The sequence below is a fragment of the Chiloscyllium plagiosum genome, chromosome 20, assembly GCF_004010195.1.
Source record: "Chiloscyllium plagiosum isolate BGI_BamShark_2017 chromosome 20, ASM401019v2, whole genome shotgun sequence".
Classification (NCBI taxonomy): domain Eukaryota; kingdom Metazoa; phylum Chordata; class Chondrichthyes; order Orectolobiformes; family Hemiscylliidae; genus Chiloscyllium; species Chiloscyllium plagiosum.
The window spans coordinates 29,432,471-29,446,603 of record NC_057729.1 but is presented as its reverse complement, the minus strand read 5'-3'; the positions used below and the strand labels follow the sequence as shown (position 1 = coordinate 29,446,603).

Below are 14,133 nucleotides of genomic sequence, written 5' to 3'. Positions count from 1 at the left end.
TACTATTATAGGACAAGCCAAATAGAGAACAGCCAGGGAATTCCTAGAGGCATGGCACTCATCCACAGATTCAATCAATAAGCACATCGACCTGGACCCAATATACCGACCACTGCAACGGACAGCTGGAACTGACAACCGGAAGCGGCAGATTCAAACCACTACAAATGCCGGAGGAAAGATCACAGAAGCACTTCACAGGAGGCTCCCAAGCACTGAGGATGTCACCTAGTCTGCAACACAAATTCCCAGCTCGACGTAAAGAACCACAACAATGAGCACCTGAGCTACAAATCTTCTCGCAAACTTTGAATTATTTAAAATGATTAAATGATTCAATTGCGTAAATGAAGGAACACAAGTTTGACATGTGGGGAAATCCAGGACAATGATGCATAATATTAAAATTTGAGCCAAATGATCCAGTATTTCTTTACATGAAGGGTGGTAACAATATATGTCCCCACTCACAGCATCATCACCTAAAAAGCTATGGAGGCTGGGCTGATTGAAATGTTTTATTCTGAGCTTCATAGATTCTTGTGAGTAAAAGTTTCAGGGGTCTACAGTAAAATAGGTTTGATATACAGATTAGTGATAATTAATTTTCATGGAAGAACAGTTATGGGTTTGATCAATATTTTCTTTTTTTTTGTTTAACATTTACCTCAGCCTGTCACTGAGTGACTACCCTGTTGAATTCAGTCAAGCTACTAAAAGCATTTTTAATATTTCCTCTGGGGGGACAAGCAACTGGACTTAACTTCGATACTATAAAAAGACAGCTAAATCTAGTATCCTTAATACCTGCTGATCTTTTCTTTGCAATCCAAATTTTATAAGTCTGTGGGCTGAATTTTGACCTGCATAAGGGGTGAGTTTGATTTGTGTTGGTTTATGTTCTGAAAGATCTATTTCCTGACACATAAACATTTCAAAACCATTCTCTTCTGGCTTTAACTGAGGACAGAAATTTCAATTGGGTCAAGGAAGTGGATTGGAAGTAAATAAAAGATAGTGAACCTGATTGTAATTTAGCTTTGTAACTTGTTGGCCAGGTCTATCTCTAGAGCTGGGAGTCCACACCCACTCCTTTTATACTCAGTCTGTTTCTGGGCAAGGTACTGATCAGTGAGGTCACTAACACGCCTTGGAGTTGAAAACATCAATGGCTTGTAGAGGAATCTCAAACTGCATGTTCCCCAAGATTTTCTGTGGGTCAGGTAAATATGATCTCTGTGCTCAGAGATTTGCAGTTCAGGTCTGAAAGGCCCAGCTGCTGGTATAGGTGCTGAGGATTTTACAGTTGGACTTGGGAAATCTGTTTGATTTCCCAACCATTCTGACACCAAATATCTATGGCCCTTTTGATGTACCCCCTAGTGTAACACCACTGAATGTACAACAATCTAAAATGGAACCGTCATGCCCAGGGGGTGCATTTGATGGAATTGGTCCTTCAAACTGGTCAGAGGCCCACCAGATATTTAGAAGCCAGTTTGTGAAAGGAGGTCTGGATCGTGACCTGAAGAAAAATATTAAGATTTTAATCCAACCCTTTACAAAAAGGGGCTGAATTGTCACATTTACTTTCTTCTTTTGTTGGGAGACCAGGATCCTTCCTCAGATTTGGCAGTCATTCATTTCACCATAGTTTGCACTCATGGTTTGTCCAAATCAGTATTCAACTCCTATGGACACCTCTGACATAGAACTTTTTAACTTACCAAGCTTTGCTTTCATTCATAGCATGTAAATGACAATGATGTTTCATTAACTTCAAGAAGAAGTCAGACCTATTAATTTCTTTCTACCACATTCCCACTTGTACAGCCTACAGTCCTTCAGTTTACTTTCCAAACCACCACAGGAGATTACACCTCCTTCACGCTCCGTCAGTGTTTCTATGCAGTGACTCTCAGATCGTGGAGATCTAAGTTATTCGGTATTTGCATTGGTAACTGCTACAATGATGGGGATAGTATCAATATCTTCTGGTGTGATAGAAATGTGGTTTAAAGTTTTTAGATTATCAAGATCATTCTGTGACAAGAATATAAAGTTAGAATGATGTGGCTGAAAGTGTAATAACATTTGAAAGTGTTACTGATGCATATTATCAACTGCATAGACAATAATATCTGCAAGGAGGACAACTCCACTGTCAACTAAAATATGTTATGTTGACTGAGCTCACTCCCTCTCCCACTGCACAGTGCAAGGTGAAAACTGTAGGAAGAAGTTGTTATAATCCTATTCATTCTTTCTAACTTTTCCTACTATGACTAACTTCCAACATTTTGTTTGAAAAAAGCTTTATCAGAAAAGACTGAAATTCAACACCCCATCCCCCACGCTGTAGAAAACCAACCAAAGCTAAGAAGGAGTTTAACCCTATGATCTCACAACAAGTACAACTAGTAAGAAAAGTTACAGTCTGGAGGAAAAATCAAGGAGCCGGAATTGTGCAGCTCTTTGTGAGGAGTCAACTGCTAGAGCTTGAGCAGTGAGGTCTGAGGATTGCTCCCATACAGGAGATTCACTGCAAATGTCTGCATGGGTAAGGAACCATGTGACACTGCTCGAAGCAAAGAAAAGATATCTGTGATTGGAACAGTGAAGGTCAAACTGGAAATCCGTTTTTGGTGAAGAGCCATATTGTGATTGTCTGATTGGTCAGGTACCATGAGGAGACTGCCCAGAAGAAGGAACTGACCCAACTCGGTGACTCTGTCAAAGATTTCAATTCTTTTCTCAGTTGTTTTAGAGCTGCTCAGAGGAGGTCAGAACTGCTAGCCTGAGAGCACAGGGGAGGTGATGGCCTAGTGGTATTATCGCTGGACTGTTAATCCAGAAACCCAGGTAATGTCCTTGGGGACCCGGGTTGGAATTCTGCCATGGCAGACGGTGGAATTTGAATTCAATTTAAAAATCTGGAATTAAGAGTCGAATGATGACCATGAATCCATTGTCGATTATTGTAAAAACCCATCTGGTTCACTAATGTCCTTCAGGGAAGGAAACTGCCATCCTTACCTAGTCTGGGCCTACATGTGACCCCAGACCCATAACAATGTGGTTGACTCTCAAATGTCCTCTGGGCAATTAGGGATGGGCCTTAAATGCAGTCTAGCCAGTGACACCCTCTTCCTGTAAATGAATAAATTACAAAAATACTAAATCCACCTACATGGTTTAATATCTTTATATCCTTAACACCTAATATTTAACCTCCACTATGAAACTTTTGTTCTGTCTGTCAGGTTTACATGCTGGCTTGGGACAAAAGGGTGGTTGTGGGCTAATAGCCTAGGTAGGTAGTGGACTTAGGAGTTTATATCATTGCCATTCCTAGAATTTTGTAAAGTACTTCTCATTGGTAATGTCATCCTCTTTCATTATTATCTCTTCATGAGACCTTTAAACAAACAAGTACCACAGCTAACTTATTCTTTAACATATGTTCCTTAAGCTCATGCATTCAGTAGCCTTGTAGAATGTCTTCCTGTCTGACTTTATAACACCTTCTATTCCTATAACTTTTTTCTTACTAATGTCAAAGCTACTCAGGACTTCTTTTCTTCTGCACTGACTGTTTTGGAAACAGCTAAACTGTACTGCTGGGATTATCAGCCTTTTCTCTCTGAATGATTTGCTTATCTCTGAAAGATACCTGCACACTCACTGATCTTCTGGATCAGTGGCTTAACAAAATAATTTCTGTCTTTGCCCTCCTGTGTCATAAGAAACCTTATAACAACCCAATTTTTTTTCCTCTCCTCTGCTCTTTGTTTTCTAAAGTACTGAACAATTTGCCTCGGGATGTTTTTCCAGAAAGTCTCATTAAAATACAGGTAAATTACTTTCCAAACACCCCTCCACCACTTACAGCAGTCAAAATGAAATTAGAGCAATGTCTTTTCTTCTTAATACATCACACTAAAAAAATACAAATTATACTAAAAAAATACAAATTATACGGAGTCTAAAACCAGAGGGCATAGGTTTAGGGTGAGAAGGGAAAGATTTAAAAGGGACCTCAGGGACAACTTTTTCACATAGAGTGTGGTGCGTGTATGGAGTGAGCTGCCAGAGGAAACGGTGGACTCTGGTGCAATTGCAACATTTAAAAGGCATCTGGATGGGTATACAATTAAGAAGGGTTTAGAGGGATATGGACCAAATGCTGCCAAATGGGATCAGATTAATTTAGGATGTCTGGTTGACATGGACAAGTTGAACCGAAGGGTCTGTTTCCATGCTGTACGTCTCTATGACTCTATACGTTGTTTAGAACTCAAGCTTCCAAATAATAATAACCTACCAGTAATCTTCATCACACAAGCAGCATACAAATTTCATGATGACAGATTATTTGCCTGATTTAATGGATTGTTGGTTTGTTGCATGCTCAACAGAGCATCCATTGGACTAATAAAAGATTTATACTCTTGTGACTGAACAGCAACAGGTTTTATTGAACATGACTACGTATAGAAGAAGACAAGAAAGAATATCTTACTTGGAACCTAATAGATTCAGGTTCCAGTTTCACGTGATCTGATATTCTTACCTAACTTGAAAATAAAGCAAATAATTGTGGAGGTTGGAGATCTAAAACAAAAACAAAGATTGCTGGAGAAGCTCAGCAGGTCTGGCAGCATGTGTGGGAAGAAAGTAGTTAATATTTTGAGTCTAGTGACTGTTCATCTGAAGAGTTCAGATCCTAGATGATTCCAGAACATTCACCAACCCAGTGTGTGTCAACAGACTGTGAAACCCTGAATTGCTAATGGAAGCTGGTTTGTTTGTTAATTTGTATTATATGGTTTATGACATGAAATAAGTATTGGAAGACATTGGCTTGCTTTGGCTGAAAATAATCAAAGACTGAGCTTGAAAACTTTGAGGGCAGCTTTGTAGGACACCTGACTGGCTCAAAAGCAATTTAATAGTTCCTCTCCTAGAAAGGTGGAAAGAACAAATTGGGGAAAGTTCAGTTGCTTTGCCACTTAATTAAAAAAAACTTGTGAGACTTCCAAATCAGGACTGTTTGGTTAGAAATAGAGAAAATACTAAAAGACTGAGAAAGTCTGTGTTTGGTTTTGTAGATATCTATGTACAAAGATTTGTCAGAGCACAGAATCATGGAGAAGCATATAAGTTAAACCTTTAAAGATTTAATATTTAATGTTAATTTATCAAGATTTGAATCACTGTGAAGTGATGGTGTTTGGGAATACATGAGACTTTGTTTTGCTGTGAGTTTAAGATCTGTTAACCAATGATCAATATTTAGATTCATTTTAACATCTTTTGTTTAACACGCTTCTGCTGTTAGGGAAAGTGTCACCTTGTGTGACCATGCTTTGATGAATGACTACCGTATTGACTAAAAATAATATGGTTTATCAAGCTAGATTTCAGTTGTACCATCAGCTGGGATCATTACATTAGTGAAGTGCAGCATGTGTCTGGCTTAATCTAATTCATGTACTTCCCAAGCCCAGAATTAATGAAGGATGGTCTGAGGATTCCTTGCATCAATTACACCCTTACATGCCAATCAATTAAAACATTTCCTCGAGCATCCAATTTAAGACTCTGTACTCTGCTGTTCATATTAATCTGTGTGTACCATGCAGATCTTTAAAACCAAGGAGGTCAAATCCTTGTTATGACCTGTCACAACCCCAAGGATTGTCCCTTTGACTTAGCTGCTTTCACATGTGCTCAGTAGTTATACTAGGGTAAAAGTAAAATTCCTTTTACATTCCAGGGCCTAACTTAAATTAACAGCAGAACCTCCCTGACAATTTTTGTACATCTCCCAACCAGCCTCTGACCAAAGAACATCAGAGGCAGGCAATTGCATCTGAAGAATCAGGACAGGCAAGGAGATCTGCAAGGGTCTTGATAGAAGAAAGCCCATGATCAGGGCTGAGATGCAGCTTAGGGCTTTCTGAAGAGAGACTGATGGAGTACTCTGATTCCTCTTGGCTAACAAAAAGTGCTCAAGGCACCTGTGCATGTGACAGTTTTTGCGATTTTTTTTTCACCACCAATTTTCCTGACTCCAGGGCTGTATTTTGGGAGCATGATTTAAATATGTTGATTAGGTGTCCTGTCGATCCATGCCTGAACACCTCAAATGTTCTTGCTGGAAAATCTCAGCAGGTCTGGCAGCATCTGTAAGGAGAGAAAAGAGCTGACGTTTTGAGTCTAACTGATCCTTTGCCAAAGCTTTGACAAAAGGTCAGTTAGACTCGAAACATCAGCTCTTTTCTCTCCTTACAGATGCTGCCAGACCTGCTGAGATTTTCCAGCATTTTCTCTTTTGGTTTCAGATTCCAGCATCCACAGTAATTTGCTTTTACTCAAATGTTCTTAATGTATTGTATTGTAGTATTGACGTAATGTTAGCATGTTGTAATTATAGACCCCATATTTAACTTGTTGGACTGAGGGGATCAGATTAATATTGAGTCCATTGTATTTGAAAAATGTGTTCGGAATTAGACAAGTTTCAGGTGTGGGTTATCTCTCCCAACCCTTTGTAAAGGTATTTACCATAAACTTTGACATTCAAAGGCATTTCTTGATTCAGTAGGAACATTTGCGATCATTCCTAATCTCAGGCATCAATGTTATTTACTTTCCATTTGACATATTTTGTTTTTATAGGTTCGTGTTAATACTGCCACATTCAGTCAAAGTAATGTTTCGTTTGACTGTCCATTCTTTCATAGACATTAATTAAGTTTTCAAAAAATGTTCTATTTTCTATTTTGTTTTACACATTATAAGGCTTTGTATGCTCTCCTGGAAGCAATGTCATTGACTATTGACATGAAAGTTATTTATTAGACAGCCCTGTCCTTGTTCCTGCTCTTCCACCTACTGGTTGTGCTTGGCATGCTACAGGTTGTAATCTGATCACCAGGTCTCTGAGCTTTACTGTGTGTAATAAAACTGCAACTTTACTGGAGCATAAAGCCAGTTAAATAATAAAGATTCTGGGTTATATTTAAATCAAGTTAATAGAAAGACAGTTAACAAAGTTAATTTAAATACTTAAGAGAAATCAATGCATGTTTTGTCATTGCTTTGGAAGTGACTTGTTTTAATAGTTAACAGATGTAGGAGCATACAAATCTTATGGGAGAAAACTAAACCATGTGAACCATCATCTTTGGATGGTGGACAAAGTTAGTCTTGTCATTTATCTTCTTACATCACAAGATGTACAATGCTTTGTTTAATTTATATCTGGAAACGAAACCACAATTTTTTACCAGCCAACCCATTCCTGAAGAAGCTGATTAGGATAAAATAGGTTTACAAAAAGCATAGGAAGTAATTTATGAGGCCAGTAAAAGGCTCGTGATTAATTTTGTAAAACTCTTGCCCCAATGCCAGAAGGCTATCAGCTTAAGCTGTTGGGAGAGATAACCCAGGCTGATACTCCCCTACAGTAGTGGGGGTGTTGTTGTATAGATGCAGGAGTTGTAAGGGTGTGGAGTGTATTTTTTATTTTTAACCCAGAATGTGTGCACAGTGGTGTATCTGTGTGCCTATCTAAAGTTGTCACTCTCACTTATTCTAGACTTCATTTAATATGAACTTGAGGCCAAGTGAACCAAAGGGGCAAGAGGGAGGCACAGGCAGTTTGGGCTTTTGCAGAGTGGTGGGAGGTGAGGTCTGACCTGCTTTCTCCAGGTCTCTTTAATTTTCCTCCCAAAGAGTAATCTGGCTGTTTATGGAACAGTCTTTACATCAGTGTCTTTTGGCTAGTTAAATTCTTGTCTGCATATTTAAACAACTTTCTGCTTATATTGAACTGGTGTGTTGAGCAGCTGTTAAGGCAGGCTGGGATGTCTAAGAAGATTCTGAAGTTTTCATTTGCTGGTTGTCTGTTCTTCACGTGAGATTAGTCATGTCCCCCTCTCTGCCCTGTTTAGTTGTGGAATTTGTCGAAATAGCAGTCATAGCATTCCAAACAATTCATTGTGTTATGCACTTTGCCTTTCTCCCAAAGCACTTCAATGTGTAAAATCAACTTTTTCGTTCATTACTGTACTAACAAGAAATGATTCTCTCTTGGCAGTTGATAATAGATTGCACAAAAAGGGTTTTGTTTCTGTTTTAGGTTAAAAATGTTCACATACTGTGTGCAAACACTTACTGGCGTTTATGTTGTAGTGTTGAAGAGACCAGTAACTAATGAAGAACTCCTATCACCTGGAGCACCTTACTTAAAGAAAACATTAACAGTAAGTGCGCATTCCTTGAAGCTTTAATCAGTTACTACAGTGACAGGAGAGACGTGGTACAATCTAAATGGCAGTTTTAAAATGTTGCAATTGAAATTCTGCCACAGGAGAGTTCAGCACCCCTTATCTCAAACTGTATGGAATTTTGTGAATGATCCAATGTTATCATTATGCAGAATTATTTCTGCCAACTGTGGTGTAATTCACTGAGCCTAACCTATCTGGAAGCCATGGTCCCACATTCCAGTTTGGATCATGCCAGCTGTTGATCTGTGCAGTTGGAGTAGGAGATCAAGAGGTTACCTTGTTTGGATTCCACCCCATACAAGTACCTCCAACTCTATGGGTTGGGCAGAGTGCCACAGTCCCCTGCCCCTCCCCCCCGGTTTAAAATGTCAGTGATTAGAAGAGCCTGATCATGATCCTAATGGGGATCATGCAACAATTTAATGCTCAGACCAACATGAAGTACTGCAAGGAGAGTCTTCCATTCTTCTAAGAGGAAAAAGTCCCATCTTTGAGAGCTTCTAAGCATTCAAACTTGGGTGGGGGGAGCGGTTGCTGAAGAATGCAGGGGTGGGTTCAGGAGGTTGGGGGAAAGGTTGCAGGGGAGGGTTGGTTGAGGGTGGAATCCAAATGTCCCAAAGGATCCATGTAGGAGATCCCTGTCCACCTTCCCAACATTAAACTGTGCAGCGAGTTTTGAGAAGATTTGTAGCTCAGTTGAAGTTCTGGGTGTAGGTTTGCTCGCTGAGCTAGAAGGTGCATTTTCAGATATTTCATCACCAAAGTAGGTAACATCATCAGTGAGCCTTTGGATGAAACATTGGTGGTGTGGCCCGCTTTCTATTTGTATTTAGGTTTCCTTGGTTTGGTGATGTTATTTCCTGTTCTTTTTCTTCCGGGGATTTTAAATGGGATCCAAGTCAATGTGTTTTTTTGATTGAGTTCCGGTTGCAATGCCAGGTTTTCAGGAATTCCAGTGAGTGTCTCTGTTTGGCTTGCCGTAGGATGGATGTGTTGTCCCAGTCGAAGTGGTATCCTTTCTCATCTGTACGTAAGGATTCTAGTGAGAGAGGGTCATGTCTTTTTGTTCATGTTAATGTTCATGTATCCTGGTGGTTATTTTTCTGTCTGTTTGTCCAATTTGTGTTTGTTACAGTTCTTGCAAGGTATTTTGTAAATGGCATTAGTTTTGCTTGTTGTCTGTCCATGGTCTTTCAAATTCATTCACTGCTGTTTTAGTGTGTTGGTCGGTTTGTGGGCTACCATGATGCCAAGAAGTCTGAGTAGTCTGGCAGTCATTTCCAAGATGTCTTTGACTTAGGGGAGAGTGGCTAGGGTTCCTGAATGCGTTTTGTCTGCTCGTTTGGGTTTGTTGCTGAGAAATCAGTGAAATGAGTTCAATGGGTCCCTGATCTTTTTGAATACACTGTGTAGGTGATTTGCCTCTGCTCTTCGTAGTTGCTCTGTGCTGCAGTGTGTGGTGGCTTATTGCAAAAAATGTTCTAATGCAGCTTCGTTTGTGGGTGTTGTGATGATTGCTTCTGTAGTTCAGTATTTGGTCCTTATGTGTTGTTTTCCTGTAGATGCTGGTTTGAAGTTTCCCATTGGCTGTTCACTCTCCTGTGACATCTAGGAATGACAGTTTGTTGTTGTTTTCCTCATCTTTAGTGAATTTTATGCCAGTAAAGTATTATTGATGGTCTTGAAGGTTTCCTCTAATTTGTTTTGTTTAATGATGACAAAGGTGTCATCCACATAGTGGACCTAAAGCTTGGGTTGGATTGTTGGCAGAGCTGTTTGTTTGAGTCTCTGCATTACTGCCTCTGCTAAGAACCTTGATATCGGAGATCCTATGGGTGTTCCATTGGTTTGTCTGTAGATTTTGTTGTTGAAGATGAAGTGGATGGTAAGGCATAGGTCCACTAGCTTGATGATATTGTCCTTGCTGATGAAGTTGGTGGTGTTTGATGTATGTGTCTTTGGTTCTTCTAATAGAGTAATCAGTGTTTCCTGGGCCAGGTTGATGTTGATGGATGTGAACAGGGCTGTTATGTCAAAGGAGTCAGTTATTTCATCCTCTTCTATCTCGGTGTTTTTGGTCTTCAGGAATTCTTGGGTGGAGTGGCGTGAGTCTACTAAGTGTTTTAGTCTTTGGTGTAGCTCCTTGGCCAACCTGTAAGTTGGTGTTTCCAGGTAGCGAGATTATGGGTTGCGGGGAGGGGGGGGAGGTGTGCTCCTGGTTTGTGAATTTTGGGTTATCTGTAGAAGCGTGGTGTGTTGGATACATCTGGTTTCATTTTTTGGAAGACAAAGCAGCAGGGAAAAACACATATGGACCAAGTACTGAACTACAGAAGCAATCATCCCAACACCTACATATAAAGCCGCATTAGAACCTTTTTGCAATGAGCACCATACACTGTAGCACACAGCAACTGTGAAGAGCAGAGCCAAATCACCTACACAGTGTATTCAAAAAGAAAAGGTACCCAATGAACTAATTCCACCGATTACTCGGCCACAAACCCAAACGAGCTGACAAAACTCATCCAGAAACCCTAGCCACTCTCCCCTAAGTGAAAGACATCTCAGTAATGATTACCAGACTACTCAGACCTCTTGGCATCATGATAGTTCACAAACCCACCATCACACTAAAACAGCAGCTAATGAACTTGAAAGACCCTATACAGACAACAAGCAAAACTAATGTAATTTCTAAAATACCTTGCAAGAACTGTAACAAACACTACATTGGACAAACAGGCAGAAAACACCAGGATACATGAACATCAACTAGCCACAAAAAGACATGAACCACTCTCACTAGTATCCTTATATACAGCTGAGGAAGGACACCACTTTGGGCCAACACATCCATCCTCGGATTAGCCAAACAGTAACACTCACGAGAATTCCTAGAAGCATGGTATTCCAACCGGAACTCTATCAACAAACACATTGACTTGGATCCCAATTACCACCCCTGAGAAAAGGAACAAGAAATGGCATCACCACAGGAAATGACACCACCAACCCAAGGAAACCTAAACACATAAATAGAAAACGGGCCATACCATTAGTGTTTCATCCGGAGCTCAGTGATGATGTTACATAGAATGGTGATGAAACATCTGAAAATGAACCTTCCAGCTCAGCGAGCAAACCTACATCCATTAAACTGTGCAGCCGAAGCTTCCAGTTTTCCTGTATGGCATGGGAATACATTTGTGTGATCGGGCCCATTCATTGACCACTTGTGCTCAATAACCAATGGTAGGTTTACCTTCAAATATCTTCTGGTTCAGGGTTGGCTGGATGGGTAAATGACAATTGTCCCCCATTGCCTTTGAATGGGAGGAGTGTGTGAAATTCAGCTGTAAGTAAGTATCCTCTTTTAAAGGCCAATCGGATCACTTACCTGATGTCTGTTCAGGGCTGGGGTTAGGGAGCGAGGTGTCAGGTTTCCTCCTCCAACCAGCAGAAACTGAACATTGCTATTAAAATGGAGTATGCAAAAGAGATTAGAAATACTGTCTTTGGGGTTCAGACTGCATCAAGTGAAGCCCTTTTCTACTGCTGAGCTGCTGGTTCACATTCTCTGGGACAACTGGTTATTGATCCTGTCTGGACTAATTAAGTGATTACAGTTGAGGATATTGGAAGTTCCAAATCTAACATCGCACCTCTGATTAATGTTGGCTTGCAATGGACAGCTTGAGCTTCTAATGTATGAAGCCCAAATGCTCTTGCTGGACTTATAACAAGGAGCCACAAAAAACGCCAAAATCTTTCTTGGACAATGGTAGTGCTCAGCTGAGTGGGGAGTCTCAGAAGCGCCCTGTGAAGAAAACTTGGGTATTTTGTTCAATTATGTGGCAGTGTCTGAAGTGTTTTATGCTTGTCATGTAAATACTTGTCATTGATGTTATTTATCAGAAAACAATGTCCAAATTATTTTGTCTGTTGTACTCTGAGAGAGGATGCTTTGATTTACTTAATCAAACACAACAGTCAAATAATAGGACATGCAATACTGCTGCACAAATGCTAATTGTATCAATTTTCCTTCTCTAATTTACAAGAGTTATTAACCTGCTTAAAATAACATTATTAGTAGGTATTCCTTAAAAGAGAAAGGAATTTTGGTGATACGTGATAAACACTTATACATTAATATTGTGACAATATCAAACCAAATTTCTTATTTCATCCAGAATGTTAGTCAATGGTAATATTCACACTTTGGTAAGTTGAGGGAAGTTGCTGCTTCCCTGGAACAACTTGGATTCAACTATACTGAAATGAACAGAAATGTTTTTTGGTAAAGATTTCCATCCATTCCAAATCGCTTTATTACTTTAGTATTAGTACTGTTCTCTCCATTTAAATAAGTTATTTTGTTCTCCCTTCTAAAATGAGCAGCTTCACATTTTCCCACATTATACCTCATTTACCAACTTTTTGCACACTTACGTCAACTAACAATATTCTTCTTGCACCCTGCCTTTCCACCTATTTTAGTGTCATCTGCAAATTTGGCGACAGTACCTTCACTTTCTTCCTCCAAGTCATTAATGAATATTTTAAGCATTGTAGTCCCTACACCGATCCCTGTGGAGCCCTGCTGGTTACAGGTTGCCAACCTAAAAAAGGCCCTTATTCCCACTCACTATTTGCTGCCCACTTGCCATCTCTGTCCACACCAACATACTACTCTAGCACCATGGGCTGTTAGCTTATGATTTAACCTTTTGCGAGGTATCTTGTCGAATGCCTTCTGAAAATCCAAATACAAGGCATCTACTGGTTCCCATCTGTCCATCTGGTTGAGACTTCCTCGAAAAACTCTCATAAATAGTCATAGATAATTTTCCTTTCGTAAAGCCATGCTGAGTCTGCTTGACTGGATTATGATATTCCAAATATACTGTGATTACCTCCTTCAAAATTGATTCTAATACTTTTCCAACAATTGATGTTCGGCTAATCAGCCTATACTGTAGTTGTCTGCTTTTTGCTCTCCTCTCTTTTTGAAGAGGGTGTCACATTTTGACAGTTTTCTAAAGTTTGGCCACACTAATTATTGACCATTTTGCCATTCCAAAAAAACAACAATTCCACTTTATATCAACCATTTTTCTCAAATGAAGAGATCTCTGAAACTGAAATGTTTGAATGTCTGTTTGTATTGCAATGCAGCCAAATGGAGTGGACAGACTAAATGTTGTACATTCATACATTCACTTCACTGTACTTCCTCTGCAGCAAATAAATTGTTTTGAGGAGGTCAGTTTTCCATATCTGAAAAGTACATTTGTTGCAGCAGCAAAAAGCTGTTGATCTTTAGGCAATTGAATGTTCAGCATCAAATGTAATATAGATTATTTAGTTCAAACATTTTCTGTGTTATCTGGTTCAGTTATATTTTGGGGTGAATATCTACTAAGAATGTTAATCCTATTTCTTTTAATTTAAAAGATTTTCAAAATATTGCGACTAAAGGAAAGAATCCTATGCTCAAAGTGGGTAGATCTACTTTCCTTCACTTAAGTAAAAAGTTTCGAGCATACTTCTTGGCAAGTATGTTGCACGAGCCATGTGAATATTGTCTGTTTTTTGTAAAATGCAAGTTGCATTGATCAAGAAACAAAACAAACTAAAGCTATTTTACTGGTATTGGCATTTCAATCTGAATTTTGCAATGAACGTACTTTGAACTGCAACTGGAAAATAAGGCAATTTTGCTCATTTCTAAATGCTTTTGTTTTACCTCTATAGTTGTCAGATCTGTCTGACATGTACCGTTGCTGAATAAATAGTTTTTCTTTGGAAATGAAATATTGTTGTGAAA

General features: G+C 39.4%; 1 protein-coding gene across 7 annotated transcripts in view; it reads left to right on the top strand.

Moving 5' to 3' along the window:
* The window catches only part of LOC122560122 (DEP domain-containing mTOR-interacting protein-like), a 101,894-nt gene that overhangs the window by 57,053 nt on the left and 30,708 nt on the right, over positions 1–14,133 (top strand). For 4 of the 7 annotated variants that reach the window (XM_043710379.1, XM_043710384.1, XM_043710385.1 and 1 more), the window contains one exon: positions 8,203–8,273. The exons of 2 other annotated variants lie outside the window; for them this stretch is intronic. In XM_043710379.1, the coding sequence (XP_043566314.1) occupies positions 8,203–8,273 (71 nt within the window). Of the gene's footprint in view, positions 1–2,314; positions 2,809–8,202; positions 8,274–14,133 lie in introns of those variants that run through there. One more of the 7 variants, XM_043710383.1, reaches the window with a different exon arrangement.